The following is a 13,442-nucleotide window of genomic DNA, read 5'->3' as shown; positions in this document are numbered from 1 at the left end:
GTGGAGCTCCTGATGATCCTTTCTCAAAGTTAACATTTGTAGCTTCCTGTTTGGGTTGGGGGTGTTTTATGTAACAGTCATTGAAGCAAATTCAATAAATGTACCCCTTAATCCGCGTATCAGCTAACCATGCAGCAGAATGTAACATAATACCATATAAACAAGATGAAGAAGTCTTTGCTTTCTTCTATTATCTTCTAGGGTGTATTTAAGACTTTAAGCATGTAACTTGTGGTATGCTTTCTGAGTGGACACTTTGTAGTCTATTGGGATGGTTTCTAAAGGTATCCTATTTTTGATATAGTAACAGTACTCATCCTGTTGTATTCTCAAAATAGTAAAATGTAATATGAAGTAGAAACTAAGTGACAGTTGTCAGGTGGCATGAATGCATCTGTATAATAACCTAGCTCTTCTAGATAAGCAGTGCTAAATTTTCCATTGATATTTGCAATGTGGTGTACATCTCTATTAGTGTATGCGATATTTGATAGTAAAACCATGTCAAAAACTCTACTTATTTTTCCTTTCAGTCCCATCTCTAAGGGGCTTGTAGTCTCAGGGAAGTAAAAGCAGATGCTGACAGGGTTACCGTGCTATGTTTTTTACCAGCACCTTTCTGAAATTGGGAAGCTATTAGCGAAAAGAGAAATAAAATACAAATCAGGTAGCTTAGGAAAATGCTGGTTCTACCTACTATGGGTTCCCTTTGTGCTTTTCAGTGAGCTAAATGTTTGTCTGCTGTACTTCACAGGCTGCGCAGCAAAAATAGGCCTTGACACCTAAGTTTGTCTCTCAGTGATAGATAGAACCCAACTTCCAACACCAAGTTGGGACTCCTGATAGCTCTCTCAAAAATGCAGCCTTTCTGAGGAAGTAATTGGAAATATTTATGTGATAGTGAATTGGAATTTGAAAGTTAACTTAGGGGTGTTGTACCTCAGAATGGTATTTTCTAGTCTTCATTCAAAATGGCCTACCCGTGCTGCTCTTCCTCATCAAAATTTCTTGGCTGCTTTTGCTTTGTGATTGAGCTAGTTCAATCAGTTGAGAGGAGAAGAATAGATGTCTGTTCAGACACAGAATCCTCAGCACCTATGAGGTATGTAAATAACTGTGTTAACATGGCTATTTGCTGATTTGGTTTTGTTAAGATGTATCATACTAGTGACTAGACAGAGGTACTTCATCGTGTATGGAACTAAGCTGCTTTTCTTTGGGCTGGTCTATCTTTAGTGATACTTCAAACTGTGAAATGATGCAGAAATTAATTTAGCTGACTATAGTGGGGTCAGTTTGCTTTCTTTGGGGCAGTACATGGTCTAAAAACCTCATGAGTATGCGAGTATGGGGTTGTTAGTCTGATTATAGAGAGCGTATCAGTGGGTCACGTGGTGCTTGATCTCCTTCCTGCTTCACTTCGTTCTTTTCTTTCTCCTTACTCCTGATGAGACATAAGGAAGTAATAGTGTAAATTAACAGTGTACTCTGTTAAAGAAAAGTACTCTAATACTAAATTTGATGGGTCTGGAAGTTTTTGTCTGACCGCTTCCTCTTGCATGATTTATCACCAGATTATACCCAAAATGTGATTACGTGGTCTTGAGTAGCTCAGCTTTCGGTTTTAACTCCAGTGAATTTGTTTTAACAAACTTGTTTTAACAAATTCATAAAATTATCTTATTTAAATGCTGCTACTTTGAAAAATGAAATGACTTCAGTGTGCTTTGGAACATATCAAATGTGATCTGATTGGGAGCTTACCAGTAGAACTGTCACAGTTTCAGTTGCATATGCTGCAATTTAAACTGGAACCTGTTGCCGTAGAGAAGTGATAGCATGCGAATTTCCTGTTTGAATTTAGAATGAATTTTTGCAACTCTGACTTCTTACAGCTTCCCCTCCCCACCCAGTTGTTTTGTTTCTGTAAGATGTTGTCAGTCTTTTTCTGAAAGTCTTTGAGGTACCTCCTGAGTAAGTCTGCAGTACTACATGCAAGAGAATAGTCTTGCAGAATAATGTATTGCAGGTAATGATTGCTTCAGGAAAACTGAGTTAATGAGAAATAATCCAGCTTGATGAGGACTGTCATTTGGCAAATGGACAAGCCTTGCCTTGGCAAGATCTCAATTAGTGAGTTAGGCAAGAATAAGAAGCTTTTTCTTCTCTAAGAATAGTGTCTTTCATGCTTTACCTTTCAGTAAACGGATCTGGGTTGGGAATATTACACTTGACTGGTTAACTTCACTGTCACATCTTTTCATCAAAACAGTTTGTAACATCCTTTCTATTGTTGTGTAAATTTTTCAAGCAAAACTAAAAGTTAGTTAAAACTGGGAGTATCACTTTTTTTGTAAATAATAATGACAATTCTCATACACCGTGTTTTTACTCGGTCACTTGTAGCTTCACATCTTTTTTTAATAAACAGCTTTTGCAAATCTTATCTGAAACTTGGTGAGCAGCAGCAGAAGTAAATAGTATGATATTCCCTGTGCATCCTATGTTTTACAATGCAGCCTTCAAGCCACAGTATGTTACTTGCTCATTCCACAGCAGTTTTAGTGTTAGCAATATTTCTGAGTTCAATCAGAAATACAATAAAATTCAAAACTGTGTCTTCATTTAATGAGTGTTCTTTGGACTTTAACTTGTAGGACATGTTTTCTTCTTTGCATACACATATGCAGCTTCTCTTTCTGATTATTTGAGTAAGGGTTAGTTTGTTTATTTGATCAGTGTAAAATGCTGCTTTTCTATGGTTATCCTATAAAATGGTACTTGCATAGGAAACCTGAACTCACCATCCTTTTGTGGCTTATATCAGTTGAAAGGAAACGAAAACCTTAGCCATGTTGGAACAAACAGAGAACAGAGAGTTCCTTGTTCACTTCCAGTTTTTGGAGAGTTGAACTTCACTATCAAATGACCAAGATTACTTAGCGAGTTCAAGTCCACAAAAACAGTGACAAAACCACATCGTGTCTAAGAAACTTCCTAGCTTCCAGCTTTTATCAGTATGAATGTAAATATATAGAGAAATGAAGCTTCATAAATATGTTTTATTAACGGCCTCCGTAAAAATTGGCCATAACAATACTGTAGCTTTTTCCTTTATCATCTTAAAATAACTGCTTTTAAATTCACTGCAAGTGAAGTCAGGAGGTCTGGAAACTGAGAGTATCATCTTCTCCTTAGAATATGAGCTACTGGTATAATTTTATTTGAAACTCCTGAAGCTCTGCACCTTAGCATTTGAGATGTACTCTCCAGTATTGATTTAATAAATTTTATGTGCACTTTTGTGCCGCCTTCACCAAGTTGATGGAGAGACTTGAGCATCTTTGCTATGAATAGAGACTGAGAGAGCTAGGATTGTTTAGCCCAAAGAAGTCTCAAGTAAGTAAACTTTACCAGAGGGTGCAAACAGGACAGAGCCAGACTCCTTGGTTGTACCCAGCGCCAACAGGAGACAGTGTGTACAAACTGGAATAGGAGATTCTGCGTGAACATCAGGAAGCACTTTTACTGTGTAGGCAATGAGGCACAGGTTGTCCAGATGGAGCTTCCCTGAGTGGAGATGTTCCAAGAGTTGTCTGGATGTGATCCTCAGTATCCATGCTTAAGCAGGGGGGTTGCACTAGGTGTCCTCTAGGCATGCCTTCCAACATTAACTGTGCTGTGATTCATATGGAAAAGATGAAAGCAAATTACAAAGGCATTGAGGATTTCTTGTAAATGTGTACTGGAATAATCTGTTTTCTAGGCTCCAGTTTCCTACTGGACAGACATCTAGCTTGAAATAGAAAGCCTTTTACAAGAAAGTTGGTCACTGTTAAGATGATTTATTTTCCATAGAAAGTATGTTTCTAACCATCTTAAGACTCTTGTACAGGCAAACACTATGGAAGAATATCTTTGCTGGTACTTTGCTCTTGATGTCTAGAAGTATTGCTTGAAAAATGCTTGCATCTGGAGTAGCTATTTAAGTGTAGATAACTTGGAGCTGCAACTTGTTCTTGGATTTTGAATAAATGGGATCTTGGAGATTTGGAACATCTGAGGGGAAATGGAATGAGTACCTGATGTTTTGTGTAATCTGTAACTTCTGTGTTGTTTCTGTCTCCAGATGTAAGCAGTGGAGCAATATTGCTTCTGGAGTTCTGTTTGCTCTATCTTTGACACTCAGAATTGTGCAATCTCTGAGTAGTGAAAAGTGTTGGGGATTGTGTATTGGCCCAGATAAGAAAGCTCTCAGCAGTTTTTATGTGGCAGGAATTGGTGGGACTAGGGCAGCAGTTAATGCTGTTGGGCATCCTGTTTGCACTCATAGGAAGTGGGAATGTGGGACATGCTTTGGGATGCAAGGGTGGGAGAAGGAAAACCAAATATGTAAGATTTCAGGATCTCCAGAGTTATGTTGTAGTGAATATGTGGATTGATACTTCTGTCTTTCATCTGGAAAATTTGTGACGATTCAGCTTATGGTTTGTTTGCCTGTAGCAGCCATTTGTTTGCCTGTAGCAGCTTCTGCAGTGGCTGGTTCTTGTATTGCCTAATACCTGCACTGAGAGCCCGTGGGGGAGACATCTGAGTGTTCTAGTGATCCAGCCTAGGAAGTGGGGAGAGAAAAGCAAGTGGAGAATATTTTTTTTTTCTCATTCTAATTTAGTCTTACTGCTAATTTTTAATAGTAACCCAAGCAGGAAACTGGATCTCTATAACGTGTTTATAAATTAGTTTAGTCTTGTATTTAGGAAAATGCATTTCAACTGCTTTCTACAGTTGTTATGGATAAACTCTTGGCCCAAATAACAGCCAACTTGAGATACTCCTGTTTGGTGGAAAAGAGGCTTTTATATAGTTGTTAGTTTCCAACAAAGCAAGCTTCTTGCAGAGAAGAGTAGTTGCATTCCCATTCTTGTATATGTGCTCTAGAAAGAAACTGCAATAGCTATACTGTGCTCTTGTTTTGAAGTTATTAACTGAAACACCAAAAAAGCTGCCATGCAAGTAACATCATCTCCTCTGAGCATTTGTGCATGGTTAGAACTGACTGTGTATGTTCTTTCTTGTTTTCCAGTATGAGAATTAGGGTTTGTACCATATTCAAGCTGCTGTAAATACCTATTACTGAATGCAGAATATGTACATACCCTCATATTCAGTGTAGCAGCAGTTCCAAACTTACACTGATCTGCCCTGAATAAAAGAATCCTGAAATAAATCTTCAAATAGGAGTGTCCTATCTTCTCATCTGTATTTCTGTTGCTGTATCACAAAATTCATAAGGGAATGGTAGTTTAAAACTACTTAGTTAGTACATCTATCTGTGGGGGAAATTTTGTGTACAGCTTCAGATTTCTGGGCAAAGTGTAAGTAGTTCAGTTTGTTTTTGAAAGATAACATGGTGCCCTAGCCATAAATTTGTTGATTGTGAAGTTAATATGGAAGTCATTATTAATTTCAGAGACTGCCTCTACATGGTATCCCTTCACTGGTCGTAACTGGGCTCCATCCATTACTTCCAGATATTGAAGTCGTTTATCATGTACTGCTGTGCTGGGGTCAGCCGAATTCAAATACTTGGTAAAGTTACCCTCTTCCTTCCGAAGAGGTGCCCACGGCTTGATCTGACTCATGGCGCCTTCATGTGGCATTGCGCAGAACTACAGTCAGGAACAACTTGAGTTTCTCTCCTGAAGACTGTGTGGTCCTAGACTGTATCTATTTAACATGTTGATTCCCTGAAATTAAGTGCTTGCATGAAAGAGTAAATTAATGAGCTGATCTGGGGCTGGCTTATCTAGGTAGGTGAAAATTTCTGTGATACAAAACAGCGAATATCTGAAATGATAGGCTGTGAGAGCTGATGAGAAGGGTGGTTTGAGGGGTCGATTCTAACAGAAACCTATGCTTCTGCTCCCAGGTGGCATTATGACGGTGTTTCTGAAGCACAATATTTAAATATTCACAGACTGGATTTGGGGGTTTTGCTGCTGTGTAGCTGGAGAAGCATAAAGATAGCAAGCTTCCATGGGGTGAGGGGGAAGAATAATTTTAGCTATCATCTAAGTACTTGATTAAAACAAATATGATTAAACATCGATTAATACCGTACTTGCATTCTGTTCCTCATATCTGGTTCCCACCCCCATTGCAAATGACTGTCTCTTAACTGGCTTAAGTTTCAGAGATGTGCTGATTCCATGTGGTGTACAAATGTTTACAAGAACGTCTGGATAGAATGAAAATCTGTTACCTATGAAAGAATTGTCAGTGAATGAATACTGGTTAATGGTGACTATATTATGTAACCAGATTTCATTTCTGTGTGTGTGGTTTTAAGTTTCTGTCTTAAACTTTGCTGGGTCAAACTCTTAATTGAGAGGCTGACTCGGTATGCTGTTTCTCTTCATTGCTCATTTCCATCCTCTGATTTCCCACCTTCTACTTGTACGTAGCTCTCAAAATTCTGTTCTTAAGAAGAAAATCCGCTGACCAGCTTGGTATTAAATTGAATTCAAGGACAAAAACGGCCTGTTACTCTTAAAGTAGTGGCACGGATAAGATTAAACTCTTCTGTTTAAGCGTGTCAGACGTATTCAGTTTTAAGGATATAAATTGATGAGTTTTGTAGTTTACTGACTTCAGTACAGAGCCTTATGTTATTTGTCAGAGAACTCCTCTATTTGGAGAACTCTGAAATGCTTGTTTCACTTTGCTTCATTTAAAAGGAACATTCAAGCTTAATTTAGTTTGAAGATATATAGTGGGAAAAGCTAAAATTATTAGTGCATGTATCACAACATTGTATCAGTGAAGTCAATGGCTTGTTTTGGCTTGTTTATTCTGCCCCATGGTGTTGTGTGAAGGAATTAGGAGTTGCCAGTGGGTTTTGATATTTTTTTTTCATGCCTATGTATGGGCAGTAATAGTGGTGCACGACTGACTAAAAGTGCCTGTTCTTTCTGTGTTTGGATTTTGAAAAGTATCAGCCAAACAGTAGTAATACCAGGATGTTAAATATTGGTACTTTTTTTTTTTTTGGCTGTATTAAGAAAAGCATGGAGTGCTTAATTGTAGCAAATGATGGAAAATCACAGTAAATCAGAGAATTTGAGTAGCTTTATTTTTTAGAAATATCTTGTTATTTCTTGGATTAAATAAATAAATCTATCTTTTCTTTACATCCATCAAAACAGTAAATAATTTGTCTATTATTGGTAAATTGATTGGTGAATTCATTTTAATCTGTTTTTCCTGTGCTTCTGTTTGAGTTCAATTGTGCAGAAAATTAGAAGTGGTTATATGAGTTCATATGGCTGTAGTTTTAGCAAATGAATAGTAATGGAAACCTAAAGCACAGCTGTAGTTCTGTGCTTTAGACAAACTGTGTGTTCAGTAACATCATTATGCTCATCAAAGCTGTATTAGAAACAATTATGTTCCACTATTATTTTTTTTTCCCACCATGATATTTTTTCAAGGATCTTAAAATCCAAGTTCTATTTTTCCATCATACAAGTGAGTTAATACTCTAAAGGTAACACTGGAACACTGTTTTGATATGTTAGTGCTGCAGAGTGAGAACCTGCTACCTAACCTGGAAGCCATGTTCACTACAGTGTCTTTAGAGCTAACGTTTTTAATTATTGCTTTGTAAAGCATGCTTGTTCTTTTTTCATTTAATCTCTATTAAGAACGTAATGGGGAGTTTTGATTTTAAGATAGCTGTAACTGTTGACCGTATCTGACAAACTCATCTTGGAAGAGATGAGAAATTCTAGAAGTTAGTGACTGCATTATTGCCACAAAAATTTTCATTTGTGTTAGTTGTGTTCTGTGATCTTAGAGATACCATCCTAGGAGTTGGGTCAAAGACTGAGCTGTCCAGCTAATGAGCTACTGTATTTAAACATTATAACAAATGTTTTGTGCTGCCAGGGATGAACACATTCGTGCTATTATGAGATGTTTTTAAGAAGATGATATTGACATTTCCTCGGTGTGGCAGGCAGAGTGCTTGTTCTGGACAGCAATTGGGCCAATATAATTCACTCTTCTTCACTGGGCTTTGTTTTTTTTATGGTCTTTTTTTGTTTGTTTGAGAGAACGTATGTTTGAAAGGGATAATAATGGAGTAATAAGCCTTACGTTTAGTGAGAGAGAGAGAGCACTGTGAATCCCTGCTGGAAACTTCTATTTTGTACATTAATTTTCCTGTATGGACTATTGCTGCTCTCTCTCATCCAATGGGCAGCAGTTGCTGCCTTAAGGGGCATGTGAATGTTTAAGGAAAATCTAGAAGAGAGGGATGGGAACAATGAGAAAACACAGAATAAATGAAGAACTCCTAAGAACTTTTAGTAGAAACAAGAGGACTGAGTGGGACAAAAGGAAAAGCAGTAAAGGATTCCATGTAAGCTGTGTGTGTGTGTATACAGTATGTAGCTTCTGGAATAATGGAAGATGAGGTTAAAAAAAGAAGTGGGCTTAAATTTCAGTTACTGCAGTAGCTGAAATAAAGGGTTTATGTGGTGCACTGTATATATTGTTTACTCAGTATTCCCCAGAGTTTACTATTTCAGTTTTAGCTATCAACACTGTGCATGTTGAAATTTGCTTAGCTATTTTGCATTAATAACATATTTGTTTTCTTTTCACAAAGTTTCTATGCAGATTTTGGACCTTTAAATTTGGCGATGTTATACAGATATTGCTGTAAACTTAATAAGAAATTAAAGGTAAGCTTTGCTTTAAAAATATTGTTCCTATATTATTGTGCTTTCAAACTGAGATAAAACCTGTTTTCCATTTTGAAAGTAATTATTAAGTACTCACTATCTATAGATAATTGCTACTAAGCTTAAGGCTCTTTTTTGCTCTGAATTCTTTTGCCTCTGAAGGACGAAAAAAAGGGATGTGCCATTGTTGCTTAGCAGGTGAGGTGAGGAAAGGATGATTTCACTTTTATATTCTTAGATTTGTAATGAAGTAGTAAATAACAAGACTTAGTATGGCTGTGTGGATGTTTCATGGGTTTGCAGCTAGGTAAGTTGGTCTGTTGGTATGGATAGCTTAACAAAAAAACCCACCCCCCTCAAAAACAAACAAACAAAAACCCACAACAAACCACAACAGATTTTAAGGCAAACATCTCTGCTCAGCCTTGTCTTCTATGTAAAGAACAGTGTGATCTCCAAAACCACAATATTTAAATCTCACTTGGTCAAAAAGTTAAAACTTTGGAGTCTTTCATTTAAATAAAATGTTGCTTGTAATAATGGTGTTCTAGAAAAGTCTTTTACACGGATAAAAATGGTTCTTTTTTTCTGTAGTACTTGCAGAATTGCCACTGCATTCAATTAGTTTGCAGAAAACTTGTTCTCCTGCTTCCACCCAAGTGTTGTAGATTTAAGGCAATTTTGAGTTGCTCTGCTATAGATGTAGAAAATGTATCTTCAGGTACCATAGTAGCTTTTCTTTTGTCTGCAAAATGTTTGTCCTTACTTTATGAAGTAGTTGTGAATATAGGAATGCAGCATTTATTTTGGAAGATTACGCCAGCTGAGTTTTGTTCTAACACTACTGTCCTGTGATAAAGCCACAAGCCTGGTGTAGATTGACCTTGGCCAGCAACTAAGCAAACAGCAGCTGCTTGCTGACTGCTACTCCAGCCCCAGTGGGACAGGAGAGAGGACCAGAAGAGCAGAACCAATAAAGACTTGTGGGTTGAATTGAAGACAGTTTAAGTAGGGCAATAAAAAGGAAAGACAGGGAAAACAGAACAGGTGGTGTTAGCAGCAAACCATTGCCCAAACAGTCTCTAAGCAGCAGCTACTTTTGAATGGCTTCTACTTGATTTTGTTACTGCACGTGATGCTATCTGATACGGCATGTCCCTGGTCTGTAGAGATAAGTTCCATCAATTCTGTTTCTCTAGCTTCAAACAGACTGAAATCAGTTTGGGACACGTTTTTATTTATCACACTTGAAGTGTAACTTTGTGCTTTCTACTTAAACTAGAACTATTTTTAATGATTCAGTATTAAAATGTAATGCCTTTATTGTTGCATCATCTGCCCAAAGCAAGACAAGTTGCTAATTGTAGATGGTGTGTAATCATGATATTCTAAAGAAAGGAGAAAAATACAGAAGGGAGCCAAATTAAAACTGAATGATTAACTTTGACATTTGCAGATTGGCTTAACAGTAGTTAATGATATTTTAATTTAACTTTCATATTTTTTGACAAGTTTAAAAAAAAAAAAAGCAAACTCTCAGTGCTAGGTGTGGAGTACAGATTGTCAGGACAGAGAAATCTCAAGCAGATCAGCTGGAAATGAGATGCTGTCCGTTACTGATCCCAGAGGTTAATTCCAAACAAGTTAATTTTAAACTACTGATGCACAGTAGAGAAGGGTAATCTGATAGTGCAACCAGTGGAAAATAATATCTGAATTCAAACAACTAGAGCTTGGAATGCCATCTGAGTAGTGTAGAAACTCTGGCATGAATAGATTACAGTTTGCCTGATTAGAACTACCTTTGAGATAGGCCGGTAGCTGCTAATGTAAACCTTGCTTCCCTAATACATAAAATATGTACTACAGTCTGTCTTAATTTAGATACTATCTGCAGTGGGTAAGCGGGCTTGAAAGGGCTTCATCCACAGACTGAAGCATGCATCTGATGTGTACATGTAACTGCTAAAGACTTCTGCTCAGCTTCGCTAGTCAAGTGCACTGAGTGTGCTTTCCTAATGAAAAGCCTTTGCAAGAAGTGTGGAACAGAAAGTATGTGCTAGGTGTGATAATCTGTGTGGATATGATATTGCAAAAGGAATTTAATGATTTGGAAGGCTTTTGTTAAGTTTAAAACTTATATAAACGAAGGCAGAAGAAATGTGACTATAGGATCTCATTTAAAATACAAGCAAAACCCAAGTTTCCTCTTCAATTCTTTCAACTGCATCTATTTCTGTTTTGGTAGAGGGATGGAGCACGAAGGAGGCAGTTCTGCTCCCACCTCTCCTTTTTGGGCAGGCAGAGAGGAGGAAGAAATGCCTGATTTTAAAATGTTCTACTTGACAGACTGCCACTTTGAACTGTTGTATCTTTGTGCTGACTGACTGTAAAAGCAGTGAATAATTCTGTTCTAAAAAACTGAAGAGTTTATTCAAATATTATTTTTTGTTGTTGAAGGTAAAGCACTGAAAACCTAACTGGCCTTGTTATGTTTGTAATGCTTTGCTAAGGAGATATAGACTGAGATGACAGCACGAAAAAATGCTTGGCAATGCTGTCTTCCTACTTGTTCTCTGAATTCTGTTTGTAATTGCTTAGTCAAGCTTTTTTTTTTTTTTTTTCTCCAATTAAGTTATGAGATGAATTTTTTTTCTTCCACTTAAAAACAAGTCTGATTTCATAAAATGATTTAAAGCACTGTTATCTGAGCACGTGTAAACTTATGCAGACTCAAATAAATTAAGAAGCAGGCATAATCAGAGAGGGAGAAATTCCTAGGGAAATGATTTGATTTGCTGAAGATGGAAAAGCAGTAAGGGAAGATTCTGGCAGGCCTATGAACAGTGGGACTAACATTTCTTCTGTGCTGTGTTGTGGTAATTGCTTTAGGACATCTTAGGACATCTGCTTTAGGACAGCTTAAGTTTGAGGCAGATTGCATGTACTTTCTTTTAAAACGCTGTTTTCCATGGCTAGGCTGCAAGCATTGCATTCACTGTTACTTAAGTGAGTGCATTTGTGTGCATTTATTTAAGCAGTATTTGCATGGATCTGACTTTATTAAACACATTACAGCAATTTCTTGTAGAGCCATGTAAATAAATCTCTCTTGGGATCTTCAAGAAGCAAAAATTAATGTATTATAAAATTTTAAATAATTTTAAAATGGAAAAAAATATTCTGGAATCCTTTCATACACCAATGAATTAGTTTTATTGACTGAAACAAAACCTGCTGCACTTCTCTTATAGCTTCTGCTTTTATTAAAAAAGACTGTCTCTGAGTGAGTTCCTCTGAGAAATATCTTGACAGGTACTGCTTTATTACATTTTGTGTTCCACTGAAATTTTCTTATTGGTAAAGAAAAATGTATTTTGTATTTCACAGTGCGTCTGTTTTAACTTCTGAAAAAATAAGGGGGGAGTTGCAACAGTGTTACTGCATCATCCTAAACTGTAGCTATCTTCTGGAAATCTCACTGTGAGAGTCTCTCGAAACATTTTTTGATCCTTCTGAGTTGTGCAGTATTGAAGGAAACAAAATCTCAGATGGAGCTCTGGAGGCATTTCTTTACTAAAAAACAAAACAAACAAGTACACAAAAGAAAACAAATTCCACAAAACAAGACGTTAAAAACAAATGTCCTTAACTCTTGTCGTTGAATCTTGCCAGAACTAGACTTTGCTCATGAAATTTGGTCAAAATGTCAGTATATTCCTTTTATTGTTTGGAGAGGTTAATATTGATACTTAAAGTGTAACTGAGTGAAGAATTTGTGTTAGCAGTAATAGAAATATTCATGCATGCAGCAGGTCAGTTCAGCAACATCTGCCGTGAAGTTTGATTTTTCTGTAACTTGTGGGTAAACAAATAGTGACTGATCATATCCTGATCAACTTTTGCTTTGCTTGTATGCTGTAGACCATTAATTTTGCATTGCTTTTCAATTCTGTGTTGAAGTTTTATTCAGGATTTTAGAAAGGCAAATCACACAGTTGTGTAATCATAAAGATTTTAATCATAAAGATTAAACCCTTGCATTTTTGAAATTGAAGCAGTGATAATGCTCTCATTTTTATGTTTTGGAAGCATTTAAGGTGGGCTATCACTTCTTGCATCTTTCTAATACAAAAATATTTCAGAACTGGACTGACTTTATATATCTGTATGACAAAGAAGTCTGCTCTGTAACATAAAGCATGAAAGATGGTCTTTTTGACTAGAACTTACTTCTGGACAGCTAGCAACTGGCACATACTTTTATCACTTTCAAGTAGTATTTCAGGTGAACCATAGACCTTTACAAGGAACTTTGCTTTAAAATAAGTAATAGTCAACAAGTTATAATTGAAGTTCTGTCACTGTTGCATAACTACTGTGATGTGATCCCACCCACACGTCATGGGTGGAACTGCAGTTAGAGAACACTAAAATTAAGAAACTGAAGAGGGGGAAGAAAGGAGGAATCTTAAAATTTTGACAAGTTTTAATAAAAATTGAAAGCTTTGCTAATTAAATAACTACTTATGCTCTGTATGTTTGTGTGTACACAGAGAGATGTTGCCATTGATCTCAAGATATGACCTCTTCTAATCAATAGTGATCATCCCTCTTGGGAACTGTAATCTTATTTAGATGCACTCACTTGCATTGGTTCTCACAGCCTATGTGCCTATGGAACTGTGGGTAATA

General features: G+C 36.8%; 1 protein-coding gene across 5 annotated transcripts in view; it reads left to right on the top strand.

The window, feature by feature from the left end:
• CDC14A (cell division cycle 14A) overlaps positions 1 to 13,442 on the top strand; it is a 54,858-nt gene that overhangs the window by 1,717 nt on the left and 39,699 nt on the right. For all 5 annotated transcript variants that reach the window (XR_007377106.1, XM_048945456.1, XM_048945455.1 and 2 more), the window contains exon 3: positions 8,672 to 8,747. Coding sequence is in view for 4 of the 5 variants with exons in the window: in XM_048945456.1 (XP_048801413.1) it covers positions 8,672 to 8,747 (76 nt within the window). In the remaining variant the exon portion in view is untranslated. The remainder of the gene's footprint in view (positions 1 to 8,671; positions 8,748 to 13,442) is intronic.

Source organism: Lagopus muta, chromosome 5, assembly GCF_023343835.1.
Source record: "Lagopus muta isolate bLagMut1 chromosome 5, bLagMut1 primary, whole genome shotgun sequence".
Lineage (NCBI taxonomy): Eukaryota > Metazoa > Chordata > Aves > Galliformes > Phasianidae > Lagopus > Lagopus muta.
The sequence above is the reverse complement of the archived record's forward strand: the minus strand, read 5'-3'. Positions and strand labels throughout refer to the sequence as shown.